We start from the raw sequence: 12372 nt of genomic DNA on the forward strand, positions 1-12372 counted from the left end.
AGAATCTTTCACGAGAAAACGCATTCGCGCTTATGGGAGCGGATCAGTTCCATGTCGCAAGCGGTCTTCCTGGGCGTGTTTGTGAACAAGACGCTAAGAGACGACGCTACATGATGCCGTATCACCCGCATAGCCATGCAGCGCAAGTAGAGCGATGCTGCAATCTTTGGGTTGCGACGACGGCATTCACTCCATGCTATGGTGAAAGACGTTCTCTTTAAGTCGGTCTTCATCCTTTGCAGGTCTCCCAGATAGATCTGGAGGAATGACATTTCCTGAGATCGCTACGCTTTCCAATTCCCTGACGCAATCAGCTATTAAGTGTCCGCGTAACGTTTCCGCCATTTTATCAATCACTATGAATGCACATTTTTTCAATCTAGTCGCTGGCTGCGCTTTTGCCTACTATCTTCTAGATCACTTCAATCGTCTGCGCAAGCGTTCGCTTTTGTGGCTTTCTGAGAGTTTTGCACGGCACACCACTTGACCATTTTGCCAAATACTCTTACATGCGCTTGGTAAGAAGTTCGAAGGAGAAGGGGGTATGAGAGTCCGATTTCTGAAATTTTGTGAGACATACGTAACTCTGATTTATTATAAAAAGTTATTTTCTTTAAGTGTTGTTTTCGAAGCCGTAAGAGGCTGGATTGCACCTATCTACCTTGCGCTGGAAGGAGAGGAGGAAGTTGTAACACCCTCGTTGAGTGAAGGTCTGAAATATGAACACGCCCTAGAACAGGATAGGCGTGCTCGCCAAAAATTTGCATTTATTTCTGTTTAATGTCAGCAGCTTACTGCTGATATTGTAGTAAGTATGCCAAACCATTATACTTTGCAGAAGATGTCGCACTGTGTTTCATTACAGGCCTCCCTATTCTCTTCTTGGTTCCATGGGTGATTGTACGGGCGACGCTTGAAGATATATTGTGAGTGCATTTTAACGCGTGAATAATGCATGTAATTTAGTATTTCTTTGAACTTGCTAATATTTAGACTGCTTCTTGTTTAGATGCTGGACAACTAATGACACGAAGTCGTATTTTTGGATAATTCGAGGACCAATCACCGTCTCAATCGTTGTAAGTGAAATCTTCCACATGGGAATTTTCGGTGTGTACGCGATGAATTTCTAGAGCTTGACTTTTCTTTTTTTTTTTTTTCATGTGTTTTCAGGTCAGCTTTATTCTCTTCGTGAACATTACGCGAGTTCTTTTCGTGAAGCTTTTCACTACGCAGACCCAACAAGCACGTAAATACCGTTACAGGTAAGTGGGCAAACGAACAATGGTTCATAATATTTCAGATGTGATTTCACATGAGATTAACTGCTTATAAGCATCAACCCGATTGCATACGGTTGTACAGGAAAGTCACGCCGTTTTTCTAGAATTTTCAGAGTTGAAGAAAAACTGACCCTGGTGCTGTAATCCAACATTGAAAACATTGCGAGTTCAGACATAACGTGGAACCAAGTCACCTACCCGAAGTGACATACAGATGGCACCGAGGCCTCTTCGAATAGGCTATCTCTTCAGTCTAGCTATTATTCTAACCGTCCTGACAACTTTATTAGGAAGTGCAACACAGAGGAATTACTCTTCAATTTCAATGGCTTTGAAAAAGCTGTCTAATTTATTCAGTGTCTGCATGGATGAGATGGGATGAATCGTAGAAAAAGTTTTAACTCATTTGCTTTTAATACAGCCAATATCCGCATAAAATCGCACGAAAAAAATATTATAAGACGATCAGACATCTGATCGAAACATTTGTGTGAAAGCAGTTGAAAACCATTCAGTAATTATATAGATGATTTTATTGTAATCATTTCGTTTACTGTAAGCCGAGGCTTTCCACACACGTCAGAATTTCCCAGGAGGATGGCGGTGGTGAGTATGTAGACCACAAGCTAGAGGCTGATGATGAGGTTTCTGGATGGCGGTGATTGCCGAGGGTAGTCACCATTCCAACTCGGTTTAATTGAATTCGATATTGCTGTCGTTTATACTACGACCGCCGTTATATCCGCTATATGAAGCCTTCCCTTACGCTTTGCGTAACCGTGGTCGGCGTAACTTGGTAAGCTTGCGGACAGGCATTTAGCTACGGTACGTTGCCATTCGCTAAAGGCGCTTCATGTGCTGCTCAACTACCCACCGTCGTTCCACAGAAGTACCACCATCCACCCACTTTTACTAACTATACCAGTTTAGCCGCTTAGGTCACAACCAAAATCAACACGCGCACACACTACCACAGTTTCTTTGCCACATGGACCTTGAACTGCCATCTCGGGTGGTGTTCGTGATAAGAGCGTCACGAAGCAGTGAGAGCATATGGTGGCGGTTGCTAGTCGCTGGCAGTGGGTGCGTGACCAGGTTCCCATCTAAGCGGTGGGGTGCCACGTGCCTTATGCGTGGTGCTTCTGAAGACGGAAGAGTAGAGACAACTCGCTCGGGCCTGAGGTTTGACTTAACAGGCATCACATTTTTATGGCATGTACAAAGGCAGTGTTTTCGCCGCAAAACAGTTGCACATTAAGAATGCTGCCGGTGTGGTCGGGAGCAAAGCTTCAAAAGTTCTTTACATATGGACATATGGTCTTGTGCGAACTGGATTTGTGCGAAATTGCGCGAACAAAAACGTAAGTTGGTGCAAAAAGGAGGGTGAAAAATAAGCATCCTTGGTGTCCTGGTATTCGTGTAAAGCCTGTTCAGATATATTCTTTCATGAATGCCTTCTTGCTCAATGAAATCGAAACGCTAAAGCGTGAGTGCTTCTCAGTCATATAGAGAGGGCACACGATCGAGAAGGTGGAAGGTGTATTCACACGGTAGAATATTCTGCCGCACTGATGCTGGTCCCTGTAATATGTGGAATCAATTGAGAGTAGGACAGACAAGCGCTGCTGTTGTAACCGTTGCCGTCCCGCAACCCTTCCTTTCCTCGCTGCATCGGCAGGAAGTGGTTCAAGTCTACGCTGGTGCTGGTCCCCCTGTTCGGCGCCCACTACGCCTTCCTGCTGGGCATGTCGCTGGCCGCCGCCGGCGACATGCTCGAACTCGTGTGGCTCTACATCGATCAGCTGTTCTCCTCTTTTCAGGTACGCGAGGAGAGCACGGAGTCGCATGTTTAATATTGTTACGATGCGGCAAGCCGATGAAGACAGATGACAGAACATGACCGATGGCGATGGTAGACGACGTTAATGAAAGATGGCTGACCTAGCGCGAGCGCGCCTGCACACGCCCCTACCCACGCCATTGCCCACTTCTACCTCGCCCGTAATTATATCTTACCATGGCCATCAGATCTTTAGATGGGCACAGTACAAAAACGCTTGTCGAATGAGGTTTACGTTTTCCAGAACTCAACTTTGGCTTATTGGTGCTATAACTGAGGTGTATACGGCGCATTAAGCTAAGACAAGTACAGAAAGAACCCAACCAATTCGCATGGTTTTTCGGTGTTTATAAAAAAGACACATACGGTTGTCGGGAATGTACAGGAGCTGGAGGCTGCTTCACGAGGTTAGCGCCGGTTTCTTCTCTTAGCATAAAGGTGTCCTCCCCTTCCTGCGGAGCCGGAGCAGTGCGCGCTCGAGTTTGAGCACGGGTGAACGCCAACGCGGCGGTTATTTCCAAAAGTGGTGTTTCTCATAATTCTGTATGAGCAGATTCCAAGACTTACAAAAACAATGTAACCGATAGCGTCTGTAATCTAGGAACTTCGAGAGTAGTATGCGGCAGTGTTATAGCGCAATTCCTACGTTTTTCTACCGTTTAGAGTCCATAGCTCTTTTGCATTTCTCAGAGCTTACTGCAATATGTAATATACTAGTTATTCAAAAGACCAATAAAAACTCTAGGGGACAATTAGGCTCTGCATTTAATAGTATAGTATAGCAGTGTTTGCGAACATGTTGTTTCTGCTCGCTTAATTACCATCCACCTAACTACAATGCGCCGCTAATATCTCCCACATTCTTCTTAGCAAACATTCATAAGCTACCCTACCATGTTATCCGTCTAGCAGTCGTAAGCTACCACACGACATAAGTATCCCAACAGTATGGACGTGCCCCTACAGGAGTAGCGTGCCAGACTCGGCATACAAGAGCCTTCGGAGGTTGATTACTGCCACTTCCTTTCACCTCAAATGAGCAATTGGAGTTGGCAGCTCCTCCCGACTTTGTGAGAGCTTGTGATATCGCTACAACTTGCTCAACTAATTGACTAATCGTGGTCGGCCATGTCACCTGTCAAATTTGCCATGCACGGAAGTTTCCCCTCAGAGCGCCGACAACGTCGACAACCGAGTCCCGCTTTCCTTGTACATCTAGTGCCTTTGTCAATATATCTGAAAAAAAAAAAAAGCAAGAATCAGCTTTTCGGTCACCGATGAGTCTTGAGAATTTGACTCATTGATTGACTTTAAATCGGATGTGATCGTCCTTCATGCGGCACTCACCGTCGCGAGAGTCAGTAGGATCGCACGAAGGACCGCGCTATCTCGAAGGAATACTCGAGCTTCTGGACTTGGATGAGTGCGCACGCAATTTTGTGCCAATCTATTTCTTATTCAATGAACGGAAAGAAGGTTAAAGGGCGCTGCTGGTTGAGGCTGTTTGTGAAGGATATAACTGCCGCTTCAGAACGTTGCCGCAACATTGAGGTGCACAACGCTATACAAAAATTACGAAAGATTGACACCAGTTTCTTTACTTTATAGTTTAAAGGAATACATAAAAGCCCTTGTCAATTCCTCCGAGATACTTTTAATATGGCTCTGTAAATTCTGCTTTGGTTTCACAAGGCTGAAGTTTGTAGTGTTCTATTTCCGGAAATTAATTCCCTAGGCAGGCTCTACTTGCGCGTTTTCTCAATCTTGTGTCATACCCGAAGAATCAGATGAAAATTTTGCAAATATAGCCCAGTGCAATATATATCTACTAAACAAAACATGATTGTTTACAATGTATAATCTTTTTGAATGGTTTTTAGCCGGTAATAGGAAGGTGTGAATGCAAAATATCTGCGAATACCTTATGCAGGTATGTAATGTCCTTTGTAGACATATCACGAATGAGTAAATAAATACATATCTCTGAAAGATCTGGCAACCGACAGACCTCCACCTGCTGTGTGAATCCTGTCGGTACATGACTGCTTGTGCTTGGTGCACCACGCTCAAGCAGGCAAAAAGAAGACAAACAGAGTTGCTAGAAATAAGCTTAGCGCTTCAATCAGCGCGAGATGGTGGCATTTACAGATGAAATGAATGGAATAAGTGTGTGGAGGAAGCTGCACATCCAGGCTGTGCATGCAGGGGGCAGGCTTTGCTCACTACCCATGCTATTTCCCGCAGCAATGACTTGGAGCTGTCAGAAAAGTTACAATTTACTCATAGGCATCCACCAGAGCAAAGCCACACGGTTACAAAGGAAAGCTATGCAGTTTCATCAGAAGCTTATTAGTTCAAAAAGCCGCATATCTTCCCTTGCAGCCTGATAGCTGTCATAGGGTGGATGGTGATGAGTAATTACATCATTACAACAAACCACTTCTACATTGGTGGATTCCCCTAGAACATATGACAACAAGGATTAAGAACTTTTTGTTAAACGGCAATGCGTTCAAATTTCGGTTTGTATTTTCAAGTGCCTGTGTGGCCTTCCTTTGTAAGTGACCTGCGCATGAATGGAAGTTCATGAAAACTGCGTTACGCGGCTCGAGAAAGTTGCTGTGGCCTGTGTTCCGAGAGCATGGCGCTTTGTTGCGCGGAGCGTATGCATGCTGCCCTGGAAGTGCCACCTCTTTGGCTCCGTATCTTGATGCTTGTGTGTGTCTACCAGAGCTTTCAGCTGTGTGATGATTGATAATATTGCTTGAGTATCGTAAGATTGAATTATCTAGTCCTGTAATTTGAAGCGCACTCATCAATGGCCTCCAAACAGCTGTGCCTTTTTCAAGAGGTGACACGACGTGCCTTCTTACGAGTTGTATGAATAATGCTACAGCAGCTTACTGGGCTCAGCCAGACGCCCGACACATTCGTCTAAGTAGGCTCGATCAAACATTAAAATTTTATGTTCCGCGTGATATTCCGCGTCATCAGGCATGCTTACTACATAGACTTCGTTTAAACGTGGCTTTCACGCACAAGTACTTACATTTAATTGGACAGGTGGACTCGCCGGAATGTTCAACTTGTGGCATCCCAGACACTGTGGACCATGTATTATTGGTGTGCCCAGCGTATGCGCGAGAAAGAAGTGTGCTAGCGGCTTCCTTGAAGCGTTTAGACAAGAGGCCTCTGTCGGGGGAACTGCTGCTGGGCGCTTGGCAGGACAAGGGGAAGGGTGTCCAGGCAGTGCGTGCTCTTTGCCGTTTTTTGTGCGCCAGCGGACTTGATTCGCGCTTGTAAAACAAGCTACTGTGTCTGTATATGTATTTCATATGCCTTCTCCCACATCGTCACCCATCACGACCTTCTTTCTTCTCTCCTTCCCTTTCCCCAGTGCAGAGTAGCAGGCCAGATTTAAATTATTCCGGCCAACCTCTCTGACTTTTCCTTTCAATAAATACATCTATCTATCTACGGGGTTTTTATTTTCTTTAGGGTGGGTGGGGGGCAGTTTTCCTAGTAGATAGTGCGGCCAATAGTAGGGACCAGGGGAATTGACCTGCGCGCTTCGCCGTGGGTTTGAATCATGCTAGCGTCCATATGAGCTTTTTTTAATCTTTATTTATTATGCGCCCATGACACGGTGCGTGACGTCACACTTTGACGATGGCAGAATGGCTTCAGTGTCTCAGATGTTGATACCAGGAATTCGACGGCACGCGATCTTTCATCCTTCACATGAATTACAACTTCGCGCTAGCACAGACCACATAATAACGCTAATAACGATAAGATAACGACCACAAGATAATCTGCAGGCCTCACTGGTTTCCCCAGGAAAGCCCCCTTAAACCTAAAAAAATCAACTCAAAATATTGCTCAAATATTGCTGAGCAAAAATATTGCTCAGGCATGCATCACATGCAAGAATGGCAATACATTGGAGGATGCATAGTTGCAGGAGTCGTACTTTGTGTACAGCAGATGCCGCACAGGGGCTTGACACGCTGAATTTAATATTATACCGGGTGCTTTTTTGGTAGGTCCAAAATTTTAAATAAGTGTAACTTGCCTTAGTTTTTATTTAGCCTATTGGGGCTATGGCGGACAGCAGATAAGATGCAGAATGCTCAAGTTAGCTCGCGCATTAGCTAAATGCGTTACTCAAGATTTTAATTTTTATTTTCTGGGGTACGTTCTATTGGCAGAACTGCATCCGGCCTTCCAAATTACACGACCTAAAATTATTCATGGAAAGAAATTGTAGTGGGCTTTACAAGGCCCACACATTTCACCCTGATAAGCAGTTCTACAGCGCAAAAGAACGCTTGCCCGCTTTTGTGAAGTGATTGCTCCACCTACTGATTTTTCACTCTGCTGTCATCACCTGAGAGCTAGAGGGGCACGCAGCAGTTCGACCGTGGCCTCGCTGATAACCGTCGCGTCAGTACCTAATGCGCGCAATCATTTCGCTCGCATTCCGGTCTCAAAGCGCCGAGCTTGAGGGACCTAAGTCGGGCATATACCGGTTGTTCCAGCTAACTTGAACCAAGGGTTAAAAAATTAAATATTAGAGGTAGGCTATCGAAACCAGTTGCGTACAGCTGCCAGGTCTTGCGGACCAGAAGCATTTTTTTGTTTTGCAATTGCTTTAATTAGCTAATTATGTTAATTTTTCTCATTTTTAAATATTGATTTCAGATCATAAATGTGAATTGGAAAGTTGGATAGCGCCTTCAGAAACCCCTATTTCATTAATTGCAATAAAGAAAGTCTCACGTGTACCTTTTTTACTGGGCTCGAAAGGGAGCCCGCGAAATACAAATAACATCACGTGACTAGCGAATTTGTACGCCACGATTGTGTTGCTCCCAGTCGTAGTTTGAGCGAACGAAATCAGTTGCGGCCGTGACTGGTCCCGTTGCAGCGGCAGGCGGACCTGTTGGCGATGGTCGGAGCGAGCATATCGGCCTGCCGCTGCAGCAGGGCCGAAGAGACACGGCCGCAGCCGATTTCGTTCACTCAAACCACGACTGAGAACAACACAATCGCTGCGTGCGAATGCGCTAGTCTAGTAATTTTATTCGTAATTCGCGGGCTTTCTTTTTAGCCCAAACAAAAAAATATACACGTTACGATTTCTTAATCGCAATTAATGGAATGGGGGTTTCTGAAGGTGCTCTTCAACTGTCCAATTCACATTTCTGGTCTAAAGTCATTATTCAGTAAATTAGGAAAATTATTTGCCTGTGGTGGCAAGCAGGTGGCAGTTGTATGCAACTGGTTTCCCTGGCCTACCGTACCTATATATATATATATATATATATATATATATATATATATATATATATATATATATATATATATACACTCTCAAGTTTCCTATACAAACAACATTAATACCCAAGAAAGTAGCAGGGGGGACAGCGGCTGATGTAGCTCAGTTGGAAGTGCACTGGACGCGATATTCGGAGGTAGTGGGTTCGGTTCCCACCATCGGCACGTTGTTTTTTCTTATACTTTGTGTTTATCTCTCCCCTAAACAGATTACTTTACTAATTTATGTAATTACCGAAGTAAAATAAATAAAATAAAAAAAAAGATAAAATACAATCCCCAATGCTTTCCTTGGCATCGCCGACTGTTGGCTTCTTTCCTTCACACACATATATATATATATATATATATATATATATATATATATATATATATATATATATATATATATATATATATATATATATATATACGAAAAATGGTAGGTGCAACGTTAAGAAACAGGAAGCGCGCAGAGTGAGTAAGAGAGCAAATGCGACGTAATGACATTCTAGTCAAAATTAAGGAGAAATGGGCATGGACTGGCCCATATATTGCGAAAACAGGATAACCTATGGCCGCTAAGGGTAACAAATCGCATTCCAAGACAAGGCAAGCGTAGCAGAAGGCGGCGGAAAGTTATGTGGCCGAACGATGTTGCGGAGCTCACGCGGATCAATCAAGGTAATGCAATTGGCACAAGAGCGCGTTAATTGGAGGCATACGAGAAATGCCTTTGCCATGCAGTAGGTGTAGCCAGGCTGATTGCGATGATGAGTAATCAGCGTCCACTAGTACTTACCGCATTAGGTGAAAGACCACCCGACATAGATATAAAGTTCCGCTTTAACCAAGCTGTAGGAACGTGTTTGCATGCCGTAGGAGTAGTGTGCCCGTCTTTGAATCCATCCCTGAGGAATTAATCCCATCCCACCTTTCTACCTCAAGTGAGCTACTCAATTTAGCAGCTCGCCCCAACTGTGTCATATCATGTACACATCCTCGTGACGTCACGAAGCTCTCCGATCAGTCAGTTCTCGGCTATGTCAACTGTTAACTACGACCTGCCGTATAGACATGCCCCTGATTTCTTTCTGACAGCGCCGAGAACGTTTAACTTGTCGCCGTATTTTGTGTGGCAGGGGGCTTTTAGCGCTATCTCGTTAATGATGATTATTCTGCAGCCTGTCTAAATCTGTAAATTTCCCTGTTGCTGAGAGGGTACTTATACCGCTTCGTTGTACTCAGTTGTACTCGACTTTATATAGCGCTTACGCGCTGCAGTGTGTAAGTGCTATAGAGGAATAGTTTTGCACGTAGCTTATCTCTTTCTTTAGGTTCGATACTTTCGCGCAGCAATTGTTTATTACGCCTGTCAAATAGTTGTGGATATGTAAATTCCTACGTGCGATTGTTAAGTTTGTATAATTCCAGCAGTAAATTCCCAGATTCCGGAAACGTTCTCTGTACACTTTCCTCCTCCCTGTCTTAGCTTTCTGGTCTGCAACCTCAGGAGACAGAGATGATCGTTAAAGACTTCCCACTTGGTGAGGAATAAATATTGTAAAATGAGAAGTGATTGGCTGAGGTTTAATTCGATTCTCCACTGCGCGCATGCTCCATATGTTGCGCTCCATATCGCGGGCTGCCTGCTTGTAGCAGTTCTACTGGCGTGCCAATAAGAGTTCTAAACCGCCAGAAATTGTTCTCTTACAAAACACGTAAATAAGTATAAAAATGACTTGTTTTTCAGGGGTTCCTTGTGGCGACGCTTTACTGCTTTCTAAATGCTGAGGTGAGTAGCATTTTCTTATTGTCACGCCTTCTGGTGATGCTACCTTCGTTCAAATGATCAGCAGGTTTGGCGGCATCGAGAGTAAACGTAGACGTAAGATGCATTGCGCGAAAGGTGTAGCGCGTTCAACGATGACCCGCAGAGGCTACATTGCACTCTTAAAGACAAGGGCAGGCATATTGGTGCAATATATCACATGCAAAACAGCGCTCGTCCCACGTTTCTTCTCTGTCTCATCTTTCCAGCAGCTTTTATATTGCTGCGTTTTATGTGCCTTGCATGATTGTCGTGCGGGCATCTGAAAACAAAGCTGTTCTGTTTGCGGAGCACTGCTTCAAGTCCTCCCCGAAGCCTAATATTTGTAGCTGCTGTGTCGAATGGAATGTTCCAGAACAATTTGGATAAGTTCGCCTTTAGTTCATGATTAAGTGTCACTTTCATGTTTGGCTGCTGATTTGCTGTAACTCGTGGATGACGTTAGCCGTAATTTTCGAGGAGTATAAGCTAAAGTTATTTCATGATTTAAAATTGTATAAAACGACAGGGCCGTTGAACGAAGTTTGGACGGACCGTTTTAAGACGCGGTTTGGAGTCAGCGTGTCACCAGAGGGGGAAATGCGATCCTCGAATGACGTCAACGTTACCCGCGAAAGCCAGAGGTACCAATGTGCCGGATTCTGAAAGGTCGCTTCGCGCAGGTGGGCGTGGAAGCACGCGCCATCGTAGCCATGTTTCGAGGCCTATTCCCATGCCTTCGCGAAGAAGGCTCCGACGGCAATGGGCGCCGGGAGTGGTCTACTGCTCTTCCTCGTCGGGGTCGTGGGGCGGCCGCCAACAGCGGTGGCCGCTGCTGCCCTCGGATCTGCTGCCGGCGTCAGGAGGTTCGGCCCCTTGAGCAGCTGCGGGGGGCCGCAGAAAGCCGAGCGCCCCGTGGACGCCTGTCGTTGCTGGCCCGCTCTATTACCCTCATGACGCGCGTTGACGAGAGGCCATCCCACCCGAAGCAGGACTTCGACGTCGGTCAGTGCCAGCGTGCTCGCTGCCACTGCACGCGAAGAACCTAATGGCTCTTTTTATAGCTCAAATTCGGTGGTGATTCAAATTAAAGAGCCCTCCAATGGCGTGGCTTTTTGTGGCTATACATGTTTGCTTGAGAGTATGATTGTCTGCGAGCATAAAACGCATTTGGTTCGAGAGAAACGGGTGTTAAAATTTGAACTCCGAATCATAAATATCTCTTCCAAAAAGGATTCGGCGATAACGACTGGTAAGCGAACGGGGGTGTATTCCAGCCTCAGATATCGGTGACAAAGATTCTACTTTGCCGTCACCGTAGTTTGCTACTAAAACGACTAGTGATGCCGATCGCTGCATTTCTTGACCATTTTTAGCTAGCATCTTCATTTTCAATTAGTGTGTTTGTAATTAGAACGGGCTAACATATCAACGCAGGCTAACTTTAGTATCTCTTTGGTGTTCTTACTAAATGTCTGCCGAGCGGCATTACAAGAAATGCTACCATTCCCAGAGCACCGGGAGCAGCAAGGCCCTCCGCCGTCAACGCGCATGCGCAGGCCACCTTGAGGGCACCAGGTAGCGCCTGGTGCCGGCAGCGGTGCGCATGCCTGGCGCACTGGACCGAACAGCGCCGGTGCATTGGCAGCATGCGTGCTCCCGGTATTCTGTCAATGGTAACGGCAACACAGTGCACACTATGCTAAGTGTGCTGTAGCCCATGTCCATGCAGATAGTAGGCATAATTCATGTTCTGTAGTGCCATCTGAACTGATATAGTGAATGTTTGGTTTTAATATTGTCACCGGCTCCGGTAGTCTAACCAAAGGAGCTCGTCTCTGATGCACAGGCATGAGGAAGTGCAAGACAATTATTTTCAAGCCATACGGATGCACTCATTATTCGACAGCAAATAATAACTCATTTGAACAGTGCTGCAGCCTGAAGATTTCTCTTGCGGCGCTGAAGTAAAGGTAGATTTACTGTAACGCTGGAAACAGCGCTATGCAGAATATTCGCTGACAGCTCGATAGCTTGAATGGCTTCATTGTTAACTGCAGTTTTCAGAAGCGCTTACCTATAAGGGTTTTTGGAACCAGATCTCCATTACTTTGATGTTG

The 12372-nt window shown here is 45.3% G+C and overlaps 1 protein-coding gene across 1 annotated transcript in view; it reads left to right on the forward strand.

Moving 5' to 3' along the window:
• The window catches only part of LOC146198276 (parathyroid hormone/parathyroid hormone-related peptide receptor-like), a 32422-nt gene extending 21121 nt beyond the window's left edge, over positions 1-11301 (forward strand). The window contains exons 7-13 of the mRNA XM_084592581.1: positions 866-926; positions 1010-1079; positions 1174-1265; positions 2962-3103; positions 10196-10237; positions 10936-10979; positions 11037-11301. Of these exons, the coding sequence (XP_084448707.1) occupies positions 866-926; positions 1010-1079; positions 1174-1265; positions 2962-3103; positions 10196-10237; positions 10936-10979; positions 11037-11301 (716 nt within the window). The remainder of the gene's footprint in view (positions 1-865; positions 927-1009; positions 1080-1173; positions 1266-2961; positions 3104-10195; positions 10238-10935; positions 10980-11036) is intronic.
• The last annotated feature ends 1071 nt before the right edge of the window (positions 11302-12372 follow it).

This window comes from Amblyomma maculatum, chromosome 2, assembly GCF_055883805.1.
Source record: "Amblyomma maculatum isolate TAMU_Amacu chromosome 2, ASM5588380v1, whole genome shotgun sequence".
Lineage (NCBI taxonomy): Eukaryota > Metazoa > Arthropoda > Arachnida > Ixodida > Ixodidae > Amblyomma > Amblyomma maculatum.